General features: G+C 44.8%; 1 protein-coding gene across 2 annotated transcripts in view; it reads left to right on the top strand.

Moving 5' to 3' along the window:
• The window catches only part of LOC147709418 (xanthine dehydrogenase/oxidase-like), a 379031-nt gene that overhangs the window by 266924 nt on the left and 88219 nt on the right, over positions 1-23888 (top strand). For both annotated transcript variants that reach the window (XM_086927988.1, XM_086927987.1), the window contains exons 22-23: positions 5206-5339; positions 20416-20503. In XM_086927988.1, coding sequence (XP_086784114.1) covers positions 5206-5339; positions 20416-20503 — 222 coding nt within the window. The remainder of the gene's footprint in view (positions 1-5205; positions 5340-20415; positions 20504-23888) is intronic.

Below are 23888 nucleotides of genomic sequence, written 5' to 3'. Positions count from 1 at the left end.
GATACCTGGCTAAGAAACTTAAGCTTTCAGGGGGTAACAGAATAACCAGAAGCGCTAAAGAACTACTACTACGACCAGCCTTTTTCCACAAGAAAAAGACCTACAACCGAGCATTCTCCGGAGCGGCCCCCAGAATATGGAACTCCCTCCCTCCAAACATCAGGATGATTCAAAATACCATGACATTCAAACGGGAACTGAAGAGCCACTTGATGAGTAAATACCCGACATAGAAAAATTAAGATGACTGAGACGTTCACCTACAAGAATGGAGGTCGCTCCTCGTCATGAAACATGACTGCTGTCGTGTTCAAGCTGAGGCTAGACACCGATAACTATATCTCACAATCAAACATTTAACTGCTACCTCATTGTATTTATCTACCCATTTCATCCTTGCGATGCACTTGAATGCCTTATAACCCTACCCCACCGAGCTAGATGGGATATTTCTGACCTGAGCTCAGCCTGCTCGTCATCTATTGCTAATTGGGCATTTAATAGGGGTATATATATCTAATCACGTCCCTACAATACACTGCCTTCTACCTCATATCTATTTGTTACTATTAATGTTAATATAATGTCTATATGTAATTTCTTTACATGTTAAGCACCTACTGGTAATTGCACAGATAATAGGAACACTCATAGCTAATCACAGCGTTGAGTATAGTACCTGCTACCTCAGATCAATTTGTTATTATCAATGCTATTTGAATGTTGATATGTGTATTTCTTTCCTTGTGAAGCGCTCTGATACCCACGGGTCTTGTCCGCGCTATATAAAACTCTATAAATAAATAAATAAATAAATAAATAAGAGATTGATTTAGCATTTTCCTGGAGATGTGTTATCCTTATACATGAGTATTTAATAATTGATGACCTTCAATGTGTTTGGGCAATTTCTGGTTCACAAAACTTTGATGAATCTTGGGTACCAAAGGCAGTAGGGAGATGGGGCGGTAGTTAGATCTGATACAAAGATCTGCAGTCGGCCTTCTCATTTGGGAAGACTTTTTCCAGGGGTCAGATACAATATCAGAACTCAAAGAGGCTTTGCAAAGTATGGTAAGAAAAGGCACAACACACGGTGCAAGTGCTTTGGCAACTTTAGCAAGGCATGGCTCTAAAGTAGAGCCTAATGAAATGTTTAAAACGCTTGCAGATAGCATCAACTTGGTTCCCTGGGGTCTGGATAAGATTGGCACAAGCTGGAGTAGAATAGTTGGGCGACAGAAAAATATGATCTGACTGCTGTAAAGCAGTATCTATGATAGCAGGTGGAAAAGTGCTCAGTAGGTTTGTAATATTGTCTTGAAAGAATTCCAAGAGCTGAACGCAAAGCTGGTGAGTTAGAGTCACAGAAGTGGCAGCTGAGGTTGGGCAAAAGTGTTAAAAATAGAGAAAATCTCTCAGGATTGATACTTTTACCAATTGATTTTGCTCATGATAGTGATTAGCTTTAGTAGACATTTTGTACATCTACGCAACTCATTTTGTATATCGCTCTTGCTGTAGAATAATACAAGCATTGTCTTTCAATTTTCTTGCATTGTCTCTTGGTATGGAAAGTTCTTCTGCATACAACGGGGCAGACGGCATTGACACATGGAACTTTTAGTTTAATGGAACTCAAGGTTTTAGTGGGATGCCTAATGCTTTCACTAACCAGTTATTAAATAGGGTGGTGTTGATGTTAACTGAATGAGGAAAAAGCATAGTAGCTAAATTGGAAATATCTCATTTAGACCACGCATCGTAGAATTATCTACCATGAGATGTTTTTTCTTTATTTGCAGAAGGCCTGAAATAACATAATGGCCTTGTGATTGTACCACATTACCTCTAGTGCATCTACCAACAGAATTAAGGAAAGCCGTGCAAGACTGTCATTAAAAATGAGCCCGTCTGAGTGGGTGGGTTAGATGCTATTTGAGAAAGAGAACAAAAACTGAATATCTCTTGGTCAATGGCACCTGTTTCATCATTAACACTTAACTGAAATGACCAGGACAATTATGTTGTCTGTTTTGAGACAAATGGTGGAAATTCACGGAAGCATCGGCACAAGAAACCCCTTTACAGGACTGGGAAGTCTATATATCAGCAATGCCTTAAAGGAATGATTGAAACTGATGGATATTGTCACTGGTAGAGTCTATGACTCTTTAATATGACACAGGGAAAAGGTTAGAGCAGTATGACTAGATTTATAAATATATGTGATATCATCTTTAAGGCATAAGGGGCAATCAAGCTATTTAATTTGAACACCTGGGGAATGGATATTGCTTCAACCGGTCCAGAGTCCTCCTTGAACCCGGTTTTAATCAAAGAAACTACATACAAATTCGAATGGATTGATGATTTTGATGTTTTGTATAACCTGAGTTCCATTATTGATGTATATCAAGTGTGCATCAATAAAGGAACTCTTTAAATTAAAAGGCTCTCTCTTTATGTTTTGATTATTGCATTTTATTCTGAGAGGATCAGAGCAGATTCACAAATTCGCATACCATGTGTGAAAGATATATGGTGATAAGGAAGCTCAGTTAAAAATGAGAAGAGAGTAGGAGATTCAAAAGAAAAAGAAGCATGAGTAGTGACACTTGTATCTTCAAGAATTTCTGTAGAAGATAGCGGGACAAGGTATTGGGTTACTCAGTGGGGAATAACAAAGAGCTGATATAAGCTCTCTGTTAACCTGCAAGAATCAAACTCCATGCCATAGCCATCACTAAATCGTCCCAGTGTGGCCTGCACACAACAGAGAATATAGGAGTTAGAACATGCCAGCACAAAATGGCCAATTTAGTGTCGACCACACAAAAAGCCCTAAGATGGAAGACGGGCACCTTACAAACCCAGAAAAAAAGAAGCTCTTACAGCTATAATTAGTAGTGGACCAAACAGAAAATAAAGAGAGATGAGAGCCTTTGAGGGAAGGAACATGGCTATAGTGTGGTTAGAAACTTCTGAAACAGGAGAAACACTAAATTATTAGATTACAAATAAAAGCAGATCAATAAAGCCAGCTGTACAAAGTAGCTTCAGTTTCTGACCTATGCAGAAAGCAGCCATCCTTAAATAGTCCAAGGACTGTCTAAATATCACGGAAAAAAACAACCACTAGACCACTCACTACCTAAAATGGTTTCTCTTGTGTGGAACACATAAAAAGCCTTAAGATGGTGGACAGGCTTCCCAGAAACCCAGAAGAAAGGAAGGGGCATATTATCAAAAGGGGCGTAAAAATTATTGCAGCTTTAGCAGCAGGAAACTGCAGCTAAAGCGGCGATTATAGGCTTAAGAATATGCCCTTGAGAATTCCAATAGAAGCCCATGTTCACACCAGAACATGGGTTTCTATGGGAATTCACAAGGGCATATTATCGAAGCCCATTATCGCCGATTTAGCGGCAGTTTCCTGCTGCTAAAGCGGCGATAATTTTAACGCCCTTTTTGATAATATGCCCCGTAACCCTTTCCCATACAATTAGCAGCAGACCGAATGCAGTTAAAGAAAGATAAGGGCCACAGCAAAGAAGAAACAAGGCAATAGTGCGGTAACAAAATTCTGAGACAGAAAATCTAAAGAAGGTGTTTCTTGAAAACAATTCAATAAATAACAAAACCACTCACTCTGACAAAGAAATTAAAATGTACGCAGATCGAGCAGAACAATGAAACCAGCTGTGCAAGGTAGCTAGGTTTTCTGACCTGTCAACGCCACAGCCATCCCTAAAAAAACGAAGGGGCATATCATCAAGGAGAGGCGATAACATTATTGCCGCTTTAGCGTCCTTTTTTGGGCGAAAAGCGGCAATAATTTCATCGCCTTATCAGCAAAGACACGCTATTGCGTGTTTTGTTGACTTAGCACCTGTTACATCAACGCCCAGCTTTGCATCGCTAATGAGATGCAAAGTGAGCATAACACACAGAAATGAGCAGAAAAATATCGCTAAGCGACATTACTCCTATTATCAATCTGCAGGTTAACCTGTGCAGCGATGATAAAAGGGGCGCTAACCACGCTTATTGCAGGTTTCTTTATGCCTGCTTTTCTTTTGACTAAACCATGTTAGCCTATGGGTGGTTTATTATAGGGCTGAGACCACCCAGCCCTAGCAACAAGATATCGCCTGTCGCTGTGCGTTTTTCGATGAATTTCCAGCAATAATCGCACCTTTTTGCAACTATCGCTGGTTTATATATCGCATCGGAGATAAGCGTTGCTGATAGCACGCTATCTCGACGATATAAACCAGCGATAGCCGGCGATAATTATCCACGCGCTAAGCTTGCTTACCGATAATTATCGCCGGCTGTTGCTGATATGCCCCCAGGGGAGTTCTGTGAATTGCAGAGAACTCATACATTAGCATGCCCATTGCCCAAAATAGCAACGTTAGTGTGGAACACACAGAAAAACTCAAAAGAAAGGAGCTGTTCCCAACAAATTAGCAGTGTACCTAGCTGTTTTAACTTCATTCAGGTCGCACATGTCGTAACTAATGCCTGAAAACTGACTTAATTTTGCAATTCTCGGTTTGGTGTTTGCACCAAGCTTTATTTTGGCACCTTCTGTTTATATGCAATGAAGAGTCACTTCCAAAAGCGATGCCCAATAATTTAGAAGTTGAATAAAGTAGTGTTCTGCAAATTAAGATTGTTAAATAGATGGACATATTTGTAATGTAACTGATTACCTGATAATAGGGACAGCGATACATTTAAAACCTTATTAGGTGTGTGCCTGTACATTCCAATCTTTGGTAAAACCACAACCATCTAGTGTTATAAAACACCGCAACATCTATATTTCCCACAAGTACATTTGGTTGGACAAATTTGACAAAATCTATTCGGGGAAATGTTGTTTACATTTCAGAAGCATTCAGAATTAAGTGGGCAACACGTCAATTCTGCATGTAAATTCCTATTTTAATAAGGAACATCTGGAATCAGTGGTATTTACTGCTCCTGGTAAATACCTCAACCTGTGGTGTACTATTTATAGGATTCAGAAAAATACTTTACACTCTTTAAAGGCACCATCGGAAATGGAATTCATCACATGTTCCTCAAAATATAAAGGATTAAATAAAAACCTTAAATAATGGTGTTCGTTTACCCAAGTCCATACTAAACATCTATGAATTGTTTCTTAAAATTTATTTTTGTAAAATATAGGTCCTGGTGGCCACCGCTCTGGGAGTTCCATCGAATCGAATTCTGGTTCGAGTGAAGAGAATGGGAGGAGGATTTGGTGGAAAAGAATCAAGAAGCGCGGTTGTCTCAACAGCAGTCGCTGTAGCAGCAAATAAGTAAGTTTTATGATAAAACAAAACTATATTATAAAAATTGAGGATAGTATCCTGTCACTTAAGTCAAAGAGGAAGGCTTTCTAGTGGAAAATCAACCACCTGGGCCTTCTTTTCCCCTTATATTTTCTCCCCAAAAGCAACTGAAATCTCAAGATCTGTAGATCTCAAAAGTTTTAATGAGCCTTTCTTAATAAGGACCTCGCTTCTTTCCCTTAGGTCAATATATTCATCTGGTTTTAACATGATCCTCTTCAAGCTGTAAGAACATTATTTTAGCATTCACTACAGAGATCAAAACGTTGTCGTTTTGTTAATTTTCAGATCCGTTTTGAATCACAGTGAAAGGGTTCTTAATACATGACTAGCAGGGATTGTTCAAAATCAACTTATTATAGATAGAGGCGGTCCACTTTTCCAAGTTATTTTGCCACAGACTCTTTATTATTTCACAGTCATATCTTAAATATCTGAATATGTTTCAGTTTGTACAGATGAGTTGCCTTCTCAGAAAAAAAGACTCTCTTGCATTGCTAAACAAAATTAAAAAGTTAGTTACAAACTTAAAATCAGCACAAGTAAGTAGTAGTGCATAGATTAAGTTTTGTGCTCTGGGTATGCATGATATTTTCCCACCTAAATTGACGCAATGGCCACTTGAAACAGTACGCTTGGGATCCATGGCTGAGAATGGTGTTCTTTGTGGATTGTAAAAACAATTTAAATTGATCTGACAAATAGCCAGAAGCGTGACCATAAATATTATGAAAAATCATTCCATGCACATTCTGATCTGGAACTTTACTAAGCACCAAATAGGTACTCACCATTAGCTGGGCATCTGGTCATATTTTTCCTTGCTGGCTATTACTCGACCTCGTTTTTGAATTCTTTGTAATTATACATCAAGTTTTGTAGTAGATTTAAATAGACCTCAGAGAGATAAAGCAGCCTAGAGATGTACCCTTCCGGAACCAATAACAGGCAATGGGCTACACCTACCAAGTGCAAAATTCTGGCCAAACAGTTAATATTATAAATATATAGTGTAATCACTTTAATACTCTCCTTTGGAGATAAATCCTTTTCTTTCATCTTTCTTATCAAATAAAAGATAGACTCACAGTCACACTAATGGAGACATGCATGGTGTATAATGCACTTCATGCTAGACACAGTGCAAGTCAATTGGCTTATAGGGAATAGCAAATGCTGCTATTGTGTAACTGTCATATAAAGGTAAGAATTGACACAGTTGCTGCAATTGAATGACACCTGCTTCTTTGTCAAAGAGGGGTGGGTGCTCGTGAGAATCGCCTTAGGTTATCACATGACTTCATGTCAGTGGGACACAGCTTTCAAGTCTAGGTATTTCCTTTTACGAACCTTTGTCAGCTACAGATGTGTCGAATTGTAGTGAATTAAGCCCACACCTGTTAGAATGCACAGATTTTCCTAAATTCAATCTTTATACTCACAAGTAGGTGATCCAGTGGCATTGATCCACCTGGGAGCTATTGATGTGCCTTCATTCACATGCCAGGTTTTTTGCAACGACCCTCACTCTGAACTTCATCCTCGCTCTGCCTGAACCGACCTTTTCAGTTCCTCTCCAGGCAGTGCTTCTTCTCACTTTGCCCCTAAAATGACCACCTTCCGCCCAGCCCATGACCTCTCCTTTCTTGACTCTCCATGCCTGACTGCTCAAACTAACGACTTGCTTATCTCCATCCTCACAATGTGCACATTCTTCATTTGCTCTTTCAACATTAGCTCCTTGAAGCGAATGTATGTTGTTATCCCGCAGTCTTTTGTTGTTACAACGACGGCGTTGTGATTCCGCATACCATTACTCCGCAAGTCGGAACAACGAGTTGCGGAGGGGCGCTGCATGTTGGAATAGTATAATTTACTATTCCAATTCCAGTCTGTGCGGACAATAGGGAAGGTGTTGGATTTCAAATCCAACACCTTCCCCACCCCTCCGCAAGCCGTTGTTCCGATGGTATGCAGAATCACAACGCGGTCGTTGTAATGACCGCGTTGTGATTCCCTGCGGGGGAAAAGATTTGTGGTAAATGTTGTTTACCGTTTTGCAGCAATAGTGTGAGGGCCTGCAAATGTAAAAGACCTAGTGCACCGTATTATGGCCATGAGGCCTCTCGTTTTCCATGCCTACGTGAAGCACTGGGCAAACCTATTTCTGAACCGGTGTACCGGTGATACTTCATGTCTTCTCTATGAGTGATATTAATCACCAAACCCTATTTTAGGATTTGAAAATAGCACATTTACCACTAAAAGTCCTTAACCTTTTCACCCGTTGTTGAAAAGTTATGCAGGAATTGCAAGCAAACCACATGCAGGGCCAATAAATAGACTACTTGTTTTGTCTCTTTCTTTTGAATCCAGACTTTGTTTCCTTAAGAGTTGAAAAATTCCCAGAGTGTGATAGCTTGCTGACTGCTGATTAAGTTGCTTGACTTCTCAGTGTCCCAAATTGGGAATTCCGCTTTCCAGTAGCAAGTAGCAAGGTTTGACCAATACTACTGACCTACCATGCTTACAGCTGTACCAGAGGATGATACATTACCCCAACAAAATTCTTGCAAGAGATCCTGAAACTCCTTGTATTATACGTTTATGTCCTCCAAGAGTTTGACGAATTGTAACCAATGTATCTAGCTTCAAGTTCTTACAGATCCATTCACAGCCAGTTTCTTTGCTCTCAACTCTGCTTGTCAACGCCTTCTCTGGGTCCACCACAGCCGCCCTGAAGAGTACCAGCAGATTTTGTGTAGTTTTTTCATAGCCTTCCCATGCTTGCTACACCCTGTGCTTCTCTGAACATAATTGAGCCTCTTCAAGAGTTTGACAGATGTGGGGCATCTGCCAAAAATGTGAAGGATGTCGAGTCTGCCCTATTTAGAATGTATAGGGATGCATATGGCCAATGCCCGCAACGGTCAAACACCGCATAAGGTCTACAGCATTGATTGGTCACATTGATTTATATAGTTATTTATTGGCAAACATGTATTTAGGACTTTACGTGCTGTCACTATTACTTCTGCCTTTGTGATTCTATTCTTGTATGTGTGTATGATTGTCCGATTTGATGTCTTTATTACTTGACCGACGAAAATACTTAGGCAACTTTAACAATAAGGCTGAGCTAATATAGTCATCTATTTGTACAGTAGTGGTGCATGTTTAAACATGCACTAGTGACTGTACTTTCTACAATTAGTACATGGATGTCTTAATGAGCAATTCACAAGATAATTGCAGTATTTGCAGAGCAGGGCGTATGTTGGACACACCAAATTGCCGCATTGTAAAAACAAAGTAATTAACATCAACAAATCTATCATGTAATAAGAAATTAAGCTGATTATGTACCTCCGATGCAGAAGGTTGACATGAGAAAAAATACTACATATTGAAATACAAGCCTATCAAATTGCACTGGTATGAATTAAGAGTGATATTAATTCCATATGTGTATCTTGAGTGCACACATTTGAGTGGCGATTTAAAAAGCATATACATGTTGAATGGGCTATATTGCAAAAACATTGAATGTTTCTCCACATTTGAAAGCAAAAGCCAATTTGTGTTAAAAGTGCTCTGACCTAGTGGCAGTGCATCCATCAATAATGAAAGGATAAACACAACAATTGTACAACCCAGTAGGTTTCACTTATTTGTAGTTAAACATAGCACACATGAAAATGCAGGCTACACAGCACCTAATTTGCTACCTTACAGGTTAGTTAGAAGCCACCATTGCTTAACATAAGTTGACCTCATTGTCTCATTTGCTTGCTCCTTATTCGTCAGCTTCTGTAGGATTGCTTCCTCTCTGTGTGTGTCATCTCTCCCCTGGAGAATGGATGCATTACTTTGCCCTTCCACTGCTATCCTTTTCAGATGGTAATTTGTTCTTGTTGCTTAAGCCCTCTATGAGAGTGTGTGTGTTTTTCAGCCATCTCCCTCTGTAACTTTCCCACATCTTTACTGCTCAGCCCCTAGCGCCCACCCTCTCTCCATTGTCTGTGTGCTTGCCTCCATGAATTGTCTGTGTGCTTGCTCCCAGTCAACCTGCTCACCTTCTGATGTCAGTAAATTTACTTGAAACTCGTGCAATGCAGTGCAGCCACCAAAGTTGCTCTGCTATGTTGCATAAAAAGGAGAGACCATAACAATGCCACAACAGGTCTTCACCCGCTTTCCTTGCTGCCTGTAGCCTCCTTCATTTCGCAGCAGCTAGGCTGCTCCTGCCTGAAAATAAAATCAGCCTCACCAGCCCTCAAGGTTCCAATGCGCTAGTCTCAATGACCAGTGCCACTCGCGTTTTTTTTCCCATGCCTTTTTTCCACTTCCCCCCTCCCCAGCACCCCTTTCGGGCCTATTTAATGGAGGGCGCAGCACGGCCGCACCACTGTCAAGCCAAAAGCAACAGCTGTATGCAACCGTCCGTGTCTGCACTGGTCCCAGTGCCAGGAATCCTGGCTCTCAGGAGACGCATAGGTAATCCACTTCATATCTCCGAGCCTTGGACCCGGACGCCGCAACAACTGCTGCCTTGCATCTCCTTGCTCCACAGCTGGACTGTTCACCTGCCACCAATGCCAGTTTACGCGACCCCGTTTTCGACCTTGTTTTCGAACCTTAGTGATGATCCATTAAATGTTGTAGTAGGTTTAAGTAGACCTCGGAGAAATAAAGCAGCATAGAGAAGTCCCTTGCTGGAAAAAATAACAGGCAATAGGCTACTCCTACCAAGTGCACAATTTTGGCCAAACAATACTCACCTTCATAGAAACCTGTGCCACTCCCACCCTGCCAGCCGACACCACCCTGGAACCACTCCGATGCCCCCTGGTCCATGCCTGATCACTCTGCAAACATGCCACCAAAGTCTGGGACACCATCTCCATACTCGCCCGACATGACTTTCATCACAGAGGTATGGCTCACCCCCACGTTGGCACCCAACATCGCCACCATGACACCCAGCGGCTACAAGATGAAACACCAGGACCGCACCAACAAACCCGGAGGTGGCATTGCCATCATACACAAGGAATCAATCCGCTGCACCACCACAGAAGACGGAACCATGCCAATCATGGAACTCCTGAATTTCCAACTTCACACCAAAGGCAACACAACCATCAATGGCACCCTTGCCTCCAGACAGCCTAGACAACGAACCACCTACTGCGTCACCATCACAGGCTTCATTGCCCCGCTCACCATTGAATCCAAGCACTACATCTTCCTCTGAGACCTCAACTTCCACCTGGATGAACCCACTGACATGAACTCCGCTGATCTCCTGAAACAAATAGATGACATTGGCCTCACTGTGCTGGTCAAAGACCCCACACACAGAGCAGGACACATACTAGACCTTAACTTCACATCCTGCAACAGAGTCAAATTCAGCCATACCATGGAACTTACCTGGACCAATCACTCTAACATCCGCTTCACCATCACAGCACCACCTTGCACCACCCCCACCACCCTCAACCCTCTCAGCATCTCTTTCCACACCTGGAACAAAGTGACACAGAATAACTGGACAGATGCTCTCAACACCACCAAGACCAAAGCCACAACCAGCCTGAAACAGGCAGTCGAGAACTTCAACACCTGGATCACCAATGCCGCCAACTAAGGGGCCCCCATCAAACCATTCAAAACCCCCAGATCCACCAAACAAGCAGCTGGTACACTCCAGAACTCATCACAAATGAAACACAGCTGAAAACAACTAGAAGGAAAATGATGCACCAGCAGAGACGACACAAACCGAGCCACCTTTAAGTCAACCCTCAACAATTGCCACCATCAACTCAAAGATGCGAAAAAGGAGGCCTTTTTCAGACTGCATCGAATCTAGTGCCACCACACCAATGACAAGGACCGCCGGGGCGTACAGAGTGATCACACTGTGCAGATGAGTGTAGTCGTAAAGATCAGTGGCCCACCTAAGGTGACAGAATGTGAGGCATTGAAGGAGTGCTGGGGAAGTTTGTTGAGACACTTGCTTACAACGGGAAACCTGTGCCAGCTCGCACTCTGTTTCGTGTGGTGTCTGAAGAGTGTTGGGGGACTTTGCTGAGTCCGCCGGACCAGAGCTGGAAGCCTATACTGTTTCCAACCTCCAGATCTAGAGGACAACAGATTCTGACATCTAAGCCTCCATCCGAGGTCACCAGCTCCCAACCGGACCCACTCCACAAAGTACTCTGTTGTTAAGAATATTGTGACTTGACCCAAGGGGTCTCTTTGGGGAAACAGCCATTACAACGCAACTGAAACAACGCACTACCATTACAATGAAACTTTTACAACACAGGATCCATTACAACACATGCCATTACAACGCAGCTGCTATTACAACGCATGCCATTACAACGTAAGTAGGGGTAAGTATTTAATTAAATTTTAACCCCTACACCATCCAACACTTACCCTACTATTACACCCCCTGGAGTTAGAATAGTAATTTTAACCCCTACACTATCCAACACTTACCCTACTATTACACCCTCCTGGAGTTAGAATAGTAATTTTAACCCCTACACTATCCAACACTTACACTACTATTACATTCCCATTAATTGAAAAAAAAAATACTTACCCATACTTACGTTGTAATGGCATGCGTTGTAATAGCAGCTGTGTTGTAACGGCATGCGTTGTAATGGATCCTGCGTGTAAAAGTTTTGTTGTAATGGTATGCGTTGTGAATGTATGTGTTGTAACGTCATACATCCGTCTCTTTGTGTTTGGCTGCCTGCCAGGAGCAACTGCAGTTCGCACCTCTGCCTGAGGGGAAATATTTCCCCAATTTGGAAGAGCGACAGCTTCCGGTGTCACAGTCTTTTGCCTATGGTTTGGGGGTATAGTGATCCTGCACTCATGAAGATGCCTCTGGGTGCCTGCTGTCCTAATCTGGAGGGATGAAGCCAAGTTATTGTTTCCTTCCACTTTAGGTGGTCCCAACAATCTAATCCAAGTGTCTCCAGTGAGCGCAAAGTGTATCATTGGCTGATGTACTTTGAGTGGCTGAGGGGCAGGGTCGCTAGGCGTAGTCACAACCTGTGATTTCTGGACCATTACAACTTTACGGGTTATGCAATATAGGGAATGTCGTGCTTTATTCTAATGTCTTATCGGGAATAGGGAATACCTCTGAACAGCCTGCATATATGTTTCTGTCACTTTTGATGTGGGAGGGATTGCTTAGATCATTAACACCCTGGGGAAGTACGCACATGAGTTAATATTGCTTATGAGGCTGCAGCGATAATGCAGCAAGTTAATACCTATGACTAGTACATATATGTTCCTGTCGTTCTGCTGCTAATGGGACAGTTTGACAATTGCATATAACTGTAAAGTATATATCCAATTTGTATGTTGTTTTGATTTTGATGTGTGTGCAATACAAAGACCAGCGTTTTATACATATGGTGTGGAGTCTTTTTGCAGAGTCCTCAGTGTGTTGCATGGGTGGTGTTGTGCCAATACTTTGCACTTTAAACACAAGGATAAGCCTCACTGCTCTGTGCCAAGCTACCCAAGGGAGAGCACAGGTTATAGGACAAGTGTATCGATTTCATCCTATCTAGGAAGGTGGATTCTGTCTAACACCTCCCAATCTGGTTTCAGAGCCAACCACAGCACCAGGAATGCCCTGATCACCGCCACAGACAACATCTGTACACTACTTGACAGAGGAGATTCAGCCGTCCTGTTCCTTCTTGACCTCTCACCACCTTTAACACCGTTTCTCACCACACACTCATCAAGAGACTGCCAAGATCGGAGTCAAAGAAGATGCACTCAGACGGATGGCACCATTCCTCACGGGTCGCATGCAGAGAATCTATCTCTCCCTTCACCTCACAAATCAAGAGCACTATCTGCGGCATCCCTCAAGGTTCGTCCTTCAGCCCCAATCTCTTCAACATCTACATGACGCCATTAGCCAACATCGTCAGACCCCACAGCATCAACATCATATCCTACATCGACAACACCCAGCTCATCCTCTCACTCTCAGTAGACCCCACTACAATGAAGACCAACCGCATGAAGAGCGTCAGAGCCTGGATGAAGGACAACTGCCTGAAGCTCAACACGGACAAGACAGAAGTGCTGAACTTTGGCAACAATCTCTCCCTCTGGAATGACACCCGGTGGCATGCTGAACTCGAACCCACCCCTACAGCTAAAGACCATGCCCGAAACCTCTGCATCATGTTGGACAGCAAACTTACCATGAAATACAAGATCAACACTATCTCCATGGCCTGCTTCCAAACTATCTGCATGCCCCGAAGAATCTTCAAATAGCTCCCTGCAAGCACCAGGAAAACAGTCTCACAAGCTCTAATTACCAGCAGTAATGAAGTACTTTACATGACCATTCCCATGCACACACCCTTGCAACATCATGCAAGGGGTCTGCATGATGTTTGGCATAAACTTTGCACTGGGGACAGTTTAAAACCAGCAATTTTGTATGTGTTCTGTACACTTTTCTCCATTTTTATGCCTGCTTCGAACAGGTGGACATGTTTGGTGCAAACCCCTGTCTACAAATATTGATAGGACTTTGCATCAAATATCTGTAGGTAGTGGCATGCGACCTTCCATGTCCATTCAAGAATTGCAGCCTGTAATAGAGTTGACAGTCCAGTAGTTGGGGTGGGCGGAGCTAGGTGGGCAGAGGGGAAGAGGTGGGGTCAAGACAGGAAAGGGTCAGATAGAGTAGGGACGGGGACCGAGCTAGATGTTCAATAAAGAGCTCGTGCATACTTAGTCAGTGTCCGTGTATAATTTGAATGGGACACGACAGCTGGCGACGAAGGTGGGATAGAGCTGCAAACCCACCAGAACAAACCCCGTCCCGCAGCGTAGAGCGCCCAGAGCTCCGCTGTAACCGTGGTCCTGAGGCGCCACGGATGAGACCCCGACGTGATCAAGAAAGTCTGAGAGTGACCAGGCGGTCCTCAAAACGAGCGAAGAAAAGCGGACAGTGCGCCGAGAAAGAGAACCGATCGCGCTGGACGCGCGAAGCCCGCCAGGATCAAAGGCAGGGCGCCGGAAGAAGAGAGCCGGTCGCGCTGGAGGCGCGAGACCCGCCTGACCACCCGCCAAACCGTGAGTGTAAGTCGGGAGCCCACTCCGACATTGCCCCAGCTCGCTGCGCGACACTGTGCAGGCGAAGGAAGCTAACGCGCGAAGACTAGTGCCAGGTCGGCGCGCGCGTGATGAGGAGTCAGCGCCGAGCGGCTCGCCAGCCAAACGTCCCCGCAGCTTGAGCCTACCTGAAAGGCAGCAACCGGCAGCTACCTGCACGCGCGAGCCCAGCAGTGCAGCGACGTGTGTGTGCACCTGGAGAGTGAGAGAAAGCCTCGTGTCTCACAGAAGGGAGCGGCCATCTTAAAGTCAGGCAGCTTTAGAGACAGACCCTATTGGAACAGAGGGCGGCCATCTTTGGGTCAGGCGAAAAACCCAAATAAGCACTGGCAGCATCAAATTGTCACATTGAAGGGTGGACAACGAGCAATCATTGCCAAGTGAGTGCAACAAGAAACAAACAAGCATTGGTACCTACAGTAAGAGGTAGAGGGAACGGACACCAGCAACTGCGACCAGGGTCAAGCACCAGAACTGAAAGCTCACCACCAAGATGTCCAACCCTCCCGCGCAAGACGCGCAAGACACTCCCGCCAAAAAGGAAGTCAAAGGCACGCACCTGCGAGCGCCGGAACCCTTAATAATCACGACAGGAAGCAGCATGGGCCTCAAATGGCAGGAATGGCTGGAGGACTTTGAGGACTACATTGAAGGCTCTAGAATCGAGACAGACAAAGACAAAATAATAACCCTTCGCAATCTAGGAGGACGCGAGATCAGCAAGATAGTGCGAGAGATCCCAACCGACGACAGTGACACCTATACCAAATGAAAGATGTATTGAACAACCGCTTCTTGCACAAAAGAAATGTTGACTATGAGCGACACAAGTTCCACCAACAGCGCCAGGACAAGGATGAGCCACTAACCTCCTTCATACACCGACTGCGACGCCAGTCCCAATACTGCGACTTCACAAATTTCTCGCCGGATGCGGCAATCAAGTCCCAAATAATTTCAGGATGCCACTCAGAGTCGCTGAGGCGACGACTGCTAAGGAAGCCACAAGAGCTGGCAGAAATTGAGGAGAATTCCCGGATATATGACCAAGCCGAAGAAAATGCGGCGGATATCGAAGTCAAGCCCAGCACTAGCCGCGAACATGCCAACCGTGTCTCCGACCGACGACATGGACGACAGGACTACAGAGGCAACTCGCGTGACAGGTCACGCCGATCCAGATTCTCACCCAGACGTCGAACAGACCACCGGCCAAAAGATTCAGAGAGGAGAGATCGACGACCTGAACGCACAAGACGGTGTTTCAGGTGCGGGTATGACTACCCTCACATTGACTCATGCCGAAAATGTGGACGATCCAATCATTTCGAGGCTATGTGCAGCGATTACCACCGAGAGAAACGTGGCGGCAATGACCGACGTGCCAGCCAGCAAAGATCCTCGAGGACAGAGACCAAACGGCACCATGTCAGAGCCGTTCAGGATGAACCTGATAGATCCCCGGCATCCTCTCACTCCAGTCATGAATCCAGACGTTCCAGATGGGATCGCCGCTCCCCCTCGAGAGACTCCAGGTCTTCATCATCCAGGCGATCGTCCTACACTACAGAGTATATAAACATTGCTGACAACGATCAGCTCAAACGCTACCCACGGCTTGACATCATGGTGGGCAATCATGCAGCAAAATTCGTCATGGACAGTGGCGCATCCCTCAACTACATCTCCGTTGCCGAACACGAGCGAATGGTTCCCAAACCTCATCTGCGCTTTGCACCTGTCCGGGTATACACCTGGATGTCAAGAAAACCACTCCCGTGCCTGGGCAAGTTCGACACCACCCTCACGCACGGCGGCACCACTATCCCAGCAGTCATCCACGTCATCAAAGGCCCCGATGCCGACTGCCTACTGAGCCTTCCGACTGCTGAGCGCCTGCGCCTGGTGCACATCCTGTTCAACGTGAACGACAGCTCCAACTATGCCGTGAAATTTCCATCTCTGTTCCAGGGCCTGGGCAAGCTGAAAGGTCGGCAAGTACATCTGCATATCAATGAGCGAGTCAAACCAGTTGCCCAACATCCGCGGCGAGTGCCTTTTCATCTGCAATCCGCAGTGGCCCAAGAGCTGCAAGATCTCCTGGACGCTGACATCATCGAACGCACCGAAGGGCCCACTCCCTGGGTGTCCCCGGTGGTTATTGTACCCAAAAAAGGGACTCCAGACAAGGTCCGTCTCTGTGTAGACATGCGCCTGCCGAACACGGCAATCGAAAGGGAAAGGCACCCCGGTCCACACCTGAGCGACATGATTACGGCACTCAACGGAGCTACAGTATTTTCCAAACTGGACCTCAACAAGGGCTACCACCAGCTCGAGCTGGATGACAGCTCTCGCCCCATCACCACATTTGCCACGCATCTTGGCCTCTTCCGATATAAACGTCTCAGTTTTGGCGTCTCCTCGGCTGCCGAAATCTTCCAAGAGGCGATACGCCTGATCATCCACCATATCCCAAATTCACTCAACTATAGTGATGACATTCTGGTGTACGGCACAAACCTCCGAGAACACGACATCGCCCTTGACCATGTCTGCCATGCCCTAATGGACGCAAACTTAACTCTTAATAAAGACAAATGCGAATTCCACCAGTCAACACTGAAATTCTTCGGTCACATTTTCTCGTCAAGCGGCATGAAACCCGATCCAGACAAGGTAGCTGTGCTCAACAACACCAAAAGCCCAACCGATGTGAACGATCTGCACTCCTTTCTCGGAATGGCGAGCTATTGCGCTCGTTACATTCGCGACTACGCCACCATAAGTCACCCACTGAGGCTCCTCACGAAAGCCAACCAGCCTTTCAACTGGACCCCGAAATGCGAGCGCGCCTTCAGAGACATCAAACAGGCAGTGGAATCATCTGACTGCCTTTCCTACTTCAATCCCAGACGGAAAACAGAGATCACCGTGGATGCCAGTCCGGTGGGCTTAGGGGCGATCCTGGCTCAGTATGACGACGATTCTGAACAACGGAGAATCATTGCCTACGCCAGCCGAAGCCTCACCGATCCGGAAAGGAAGTATTCCCAGCCTGAGAAGGAGAGCCTGGCGGTCGTGTGGGCGTGCGAGCACTTGCACATCTTCATCTATGGGAAACACTTCACGCTCATTACCGACCATCAGGCGCTCATCACGATCTATGGCAATCCAAAGTGCAAGATGCCCCCCAGGATTGAGCGGTGGGGCCTCCGCCTGCAGGAGTACACATTTACAATTGTCCACAAACCGGGGAAGGGAGAGAACCCTGCTGATTATATGTCCCGCCACCCCCGGGACTCTGCAGAGACAACTTCTTCCATAGCGGAGGAATACATTCATTTCGTGTCAAGTCATGCTCGCCCACCAGCCATACCAATGCACACCATCAGGGAAGCAACCAACAAGGACGTTGTTCTACAAACTGTGATGAAACGCATACTATCCAACAGGTGGAGACATCATCCACAAGACGAAGAAGAGAATCCCGATGTTAAGAAAGAACTCCAGGCTTTCCGACACGTCTCTGATGAACTCTCAATAACCGAAGACGGCCTCCTTCTAAGAGACCACCGGATAGTCATCCCAGCCACCCTGAGACAAGGAGTAGTCGACCTAGCGCATGAGGGTCATCGAGGGGTCGTGTCCACCAAGAGAGCACTCAGAGAGCGTGTCTGGTTTCCAGCTCTAGACCAGATGGTCGAGGACACTCTGAAGGACTGTCATCCCTGTCAACTGATCAGCCCCAACACTCCGCCTGCACCACTTCAGATGACCCCACTACCTGATGGGGTGTGGCAAGAAGTTGCAATGGATTTCTATGGGCCTCTGCAGTCAGGGAAATACGTAGTCGTCATCGTGGATGAGTACTCCCGATTCCCGGTGGCTCAGTTTATCCCCTCCACCAGCGCCACCTGTACCCTCAAAGTACTTGAAGAGGTCTTCGCGACCTGGGGTGTCCCCAGAATCATCAAAACAGACAATGGGCCCCCATTCAACGGGCATGAATTCGGCGATTTCGCGAAACAGATGGATTTCCAGCACCGCAGGGTCACCCCGCTCTGGCCGCAAGCCAACGGCACTGTTGAAAGGTTCATGTCTACCATCAAGAAAACCTTCCAACAGGCCACCGCCGAGAAGAAGGATCTGCAAGCGGCACTGAACGAGGTCCTCTGTGCCTACAGAACCACTCCTCACTCCACGACGGGCGTCTGCCCTGCCACTCTCATGCTTGGGAGGACACCGAGAACCCGGATCCCAACCTGGGAAGGAGCACTGAAGAAACCCCTCTCAGACCATCAGATCAAAGACATGGCTGCAACAGATCAGTATCACAAGGAGAAGATGAAGGAACATGCTGATCACAAACGGAGGGCACGGTCACCCTCCCTCAAGGAAGGTGACAGGGTTTTCGTCAAACAAGAGCAGCGCCAGAAAACTGACTGTCGTTTCAAGGACGAGCCTCTCACGATCGTGCAGCAAAAGGGCACCATGGTGACCGCTGAATCAGAAAATAGGCGAGTCACCCGCAATGCATCCCACTTTAGGAAATGCCCTCCTGAAAGACATGACTGCACACCTGCAGCTTCCACGCTGGAGAACCCCAGTGTCCCAGAGGCCGGCGCACCCGACTCTGCACCTCCCATGGTGCAGGAACCAGTGGTAGAGAACATTGTGTCTACACCGGCTCGACCCCGACGCCAAGTGCAGCCTCCAAAGAGACTGATCGTAGAAATGGACTAAGTTTCACTTTCACTGCTGTTTGTTAAGAAAGGGGGAGATGTAATAGAGTTGACAGTCCAGTAGTTGGGGTGGGCGGAGCTAGGTGGGCAGAGGGGAAGAGGTGGGGTCAAGACAGGAAAGGGTCAGATAGAGTAGGGACGGGGACCGAGCTAGATGTTCAATAAAGAGCTCGTGCATACTTAGTCAGTGTCCGTGTATAATTTGAGTGGGACACGACACAGCCCTTCACGCAGAGTGGTTCTTTGTGTTACTTTAGGGCTACTCCCAAAATACACAACAAGTTGTATGCCTGAAAGTAAATCTCAATTTAACACTTTGTGCCAGATAGCGTTACTTTTGGTGTCTGCATAAACACGACATGTTTATAAACCTTGCCCGTTAGACTTATTTTTTATTATCCAAGAGAAATGCTGCACCGAACTGGAAATCAAACACTACCGCAGGAGTGATCGTTCAGTGATCTGAAATTCTAGAATGGGCTGTAGCTGAGAGCTGAAAGGCACATGATGTAGTGAAGCGGCAAGGGGGACGTGAATGCTGATAAAAGTAATACCCTGGAAAGCCCCTTGAAAGTTGTCACAGACAAAAATAAATACTAATTAGGCACAAGTGAGGGCACCAGACTACTCTTGTCATGATCTGAACACAGGGATGACCAGAGATGTTTCCAAGGGGCATAGCAATGAGAGAGTGTAACATCTCTGTCCGCCTCTCTCTAGTAATTGGTAAAAAGTAGGTATTTATATATACATATTAGCAGGAGACTAGAATATGTTGAGTGAACAGCTATACCCGAGACACACATAGAACATTTACTATGTCTGTGTCCTGAGCTGTCAAGATCACGAAAGCAACGAGATGTGGAGCACACAGACCCCAAGTGAACAAGGCTTTAATGTCGGACAATGGAGTGAGTTCTACTTGCTTGCATGGTAGTGAGTGTGGTGCAGAAAACAATACATGACGTTTCACCCCAGAGTTCTTCATGTTTTTCATCAAACTGCAGAATGTCTCTAGACTATGCTTGCCTTCACCTGCTGCACTTGACCTTAGGACCTTCTTTTACAAACTCATTAACTTTATTAACTGAATTGATTTGTTGCAGGACTGGTCGGCCAGTGCGATGCATGCTGAATCGAGATGAAGATATGTTAATCACTGGAGGAAGACATCCTTTCATTGGCCGGTACAAGGTGCAGAATTAACAAAGCTATTCTTTAAGGTTGTACATATAGAACAAGTGTACCGCTGATCCTCACTGCAGGACCCTACAAATCTCTTCTAAGGGCTCTGTTTGTATGCCTACACTTCTCAAATGTACACAAACATGACTACATTTTGATTGACGTTAAATACATTGTTGAACTGTTTTACTTACAATGGCAGTAGGGATGCTTAGTTATTGCCTTCTAATACTTTTGGTGCTCCCAATGACAACACTTGCTGAACTAGCCGATGACCACAGAGAGATCTGGGCAGGCCCAAGGCAAAGTCCCCCATGCTTGGGCCATTCCCAGGGAATCTCCTATTTGGTGGATTCCTAAGATTCTCAGTCCAGGGGGCATGCCAATTGTAGATACCCCCATAGGTACCGGAAAGGGATGATGTAATGGCCTTTAGCATTATGAAGCTAGAGTTCTAAGGGGGAGAAGGAAGAGAGATGAGCTGCCTGAGCCCTCATTGACACAAAGCTCTTCTACACGCTTTGTTGCGGTATGAGAAATCTGTCTCTTTCTAAAGGGTTAGTGATGATAGCGCCAGAAATAAAAAAGCAGACTTATCCACTTTGCATGTTTTCTTGTATGAGGCTTTGCAGTAGGTGTTTTGCTTGGGTCTGTTTACAGTCTATTGTTGGATATGAATGTTCGTAAAATGTTCTAAATACTCTCACAAAGTTTACTAGCAAAAACAACTTTAATGGTCAAACTTGCGTTAAGTGGACCTAGATGGTCCATCGGTGAAGGTTGGGCTTGGCGAGCAAAGTTACAGTGGGAATTATGAGCTTGATTGAAACTCATTTTGCTGTATTAAAAGTTGCTCACAGGTTTCATAATCAGGTTCCACAGCTTTGGATTAGATCCACATGAGCTCACTATTAAGAAACGTTGAGGTGGTGAAAAAGTGCATACAGGCACCTCTAGTGGCAAAACAAATACAAGATACAGTCGTTCATGCCTACCACATTGCTCATAGTTAGATGACTATCTGGAAAAAAGATCTGAGGCAGTAAGAGCAGGTACTGCCAGAGCTCTAGCAAGATGCTCGGATCCAAGTAGTCCGATCAGATTTTCTCAGTAGTTGATCTTCAATCTAAAGTTCTTCCAAGCAGCTTCTGGTTACAAGATCAAAACAGGTTAATTTCTTATAAATCAGTCAACTACTGTCAGAAACAACTTGGAGGTCGGCTACGTGTCACTCCCAGTATTTATTCACCCCATCTTTGAGTATCCGAATTATCTTGCAGTTTCTAGAAGAGAATAGGAAAAAGGTTGGTGGAGGATGCTAAACAGTGACAAAGCAAAGTCTATTCATTTATTGTTTTTACCTGCAACCATCTGTCAAAAGCTATCCTGCAATGTGCTCCCTACACCAGAACGTATTGCTGCCTCAGGCCATCTAGGAAACTTCTTCTGTAGACTACCTTTCCTGTAGCATCTTCAATAATGTTTTTGGATCTGAAATGCACAGAGGTGATTCTACCAATACCCTCTTCTGCTTTCACAGTTGAGGGTGCTTCAAGTCAGGGGTTACAGATATTACGACCTTTGTTTAAGGTGAAGTAAATTGGCTGAAAAACAGTTCCTAATTTAAAGATGTTCATCAGGCAGATGGCCATAATCTCAAGGTGAGAGGAAAATGAACCTTGGCGGAATGCAGATCCTGTAAGTAAACACAATTATGAGCATCTTTGTTTAGTAAATAACAGAGCTAAATTTCTCAGGCACTGAGAGATCTCTCACAGATTACAAAGGACATTTGAGGATTTGTTTTGGGACCACCATAGTAAACTGGCAGCCCTGGGCAAAAATTGACCCCACAGGCAATGTGATTGGTGGAGCCGCTCTTAATTCTCATGGAATTTACACAAGTTTACACAAATGTGGATTATTATTATTAAGTTTAGATTCTGTCAAAATATTGCTTTCGATGGCAGTAGTCGGCAGTGGCTAAGCCACTGAAAACAGTATATTCTTGCACACTGGAAGAAAGACATGGAAGCAAAGTAGAGAGAAAAAGGAATGTCCTGCATTCTTTAGCAGGAATCTTGATACTCCATACTTCTAAATGCTCTAAATATGGTTTGTAGGAAGGCTCCTGCTGTGTCCTGATTGAAGAGTGTAGGTTTCTGTTCTCTGTCTTTTGTAGGTTTCTGTGCATGCTTTAAGTTGTTTTGTAGTTGCTTGTTCTGTATCAATAATGAAAATAGAAATATTAGCTCTCACAGTTGCAGGTGGATGGATACCTTGAAGCATGCCAATTGTATTTTAATACCTTCCTTTTTTCCATAACTGCCAGCTTCCTGCTGGTGTAGCGACTGCATTCATATGCTTGAGTCTGATAGGCTCTTGTACTCTTTCCTTTATTTTGACTGAATAGCAGCCTTTAAACTGCAGAATGTACACTGTGAAATACCTTTATGAAGTTTAACTCATCATTTCCAATTTCTGCTGCAATTCTATCATGGATCTAGTGTATAATTCCTAGGTTCTTCCTTTGAAAGCAAATTGAGGGGTGGGCGGAACTTGCGGAGTTTCACTCCGTGGATTTCCACGGAATTACAGAAAAAATACACGAGATTCAGTGGAATTCTGCCAACTGGCGGAAAATATTCAGCTCGCGCTGCAATTTAGCAGCCAGTAGCGTGAGCAGCACTGAAAATGATTGCAAACGGCACCATGAGCGGGCGTCCATTTTAGTCGATTTTCCAGCTGCTCGAGTTGAATAGCTACTCCTGTGGCAGCAAAGCTACTCAAACGGTGGCACTCTGACCACGAATACCATGGTTAGAAAATCTCGCCAGCTCGCATATTCGATAACCTTGCTGGAAAAAATTCTGTCACGAAGTAACAGGCAGAATTTGACCAGAACTCTGTGTTAAAGAGTAACTCAGAGTAGACAAAAACCTGCCAATACTGCAGGCAGAATGCAACATTCCTCCCACACCTAGAAAGCATCCAAAAACCACAGCCAGATCAGTATCCCCTACCTTAAACAAAGTTTAATCAATATGTTTTTGATTACGTCTACAATAAGTCTAGAAAAGCTGAGTCAAATAGAAATGTAATATAATCTCCATTTCAGTTGTTTTTCCAATTATATGTTTTTGTCATTTCTTTGTGGGTAATAGCGTGATTGGTGATTACCAGTAAGTCATTATTTGTAGTTGTCAAATTAATAAGGCACCAGGGAATAAAATAGTACTCAATGCAGGTATATTTTCATTGACTTGCAAAATAACACCTAATTTATCATTGAAAATGTTAAATGCACCTGCTTACTCCAAAGAAGGTGCCATATTAGGAAGAAAGATAATCGACCCATAGTTGGGTGCAATATTGAAATATCCTGTATTTATTA

This window comes from Lissotriton vulgaris, chromosome 6 (assembly GCF_964263255.1).
Source record: "Lissotriton vulgaris chromosome 6, aLisVul1.2, whole genome shotgun sequence".
NCBI classification, from domain to species: Eukaryota; Metazoa; Chordata; class Amphibia; order Caudata; family Salamandridae; genus Lissotriton; species Lissotriton vulgaris.
The sequence above is the reverse complement of the archived record's forward strand: the minus strand, read 5'-3'. Positions and strand labels throughout refer to the sequence as shown.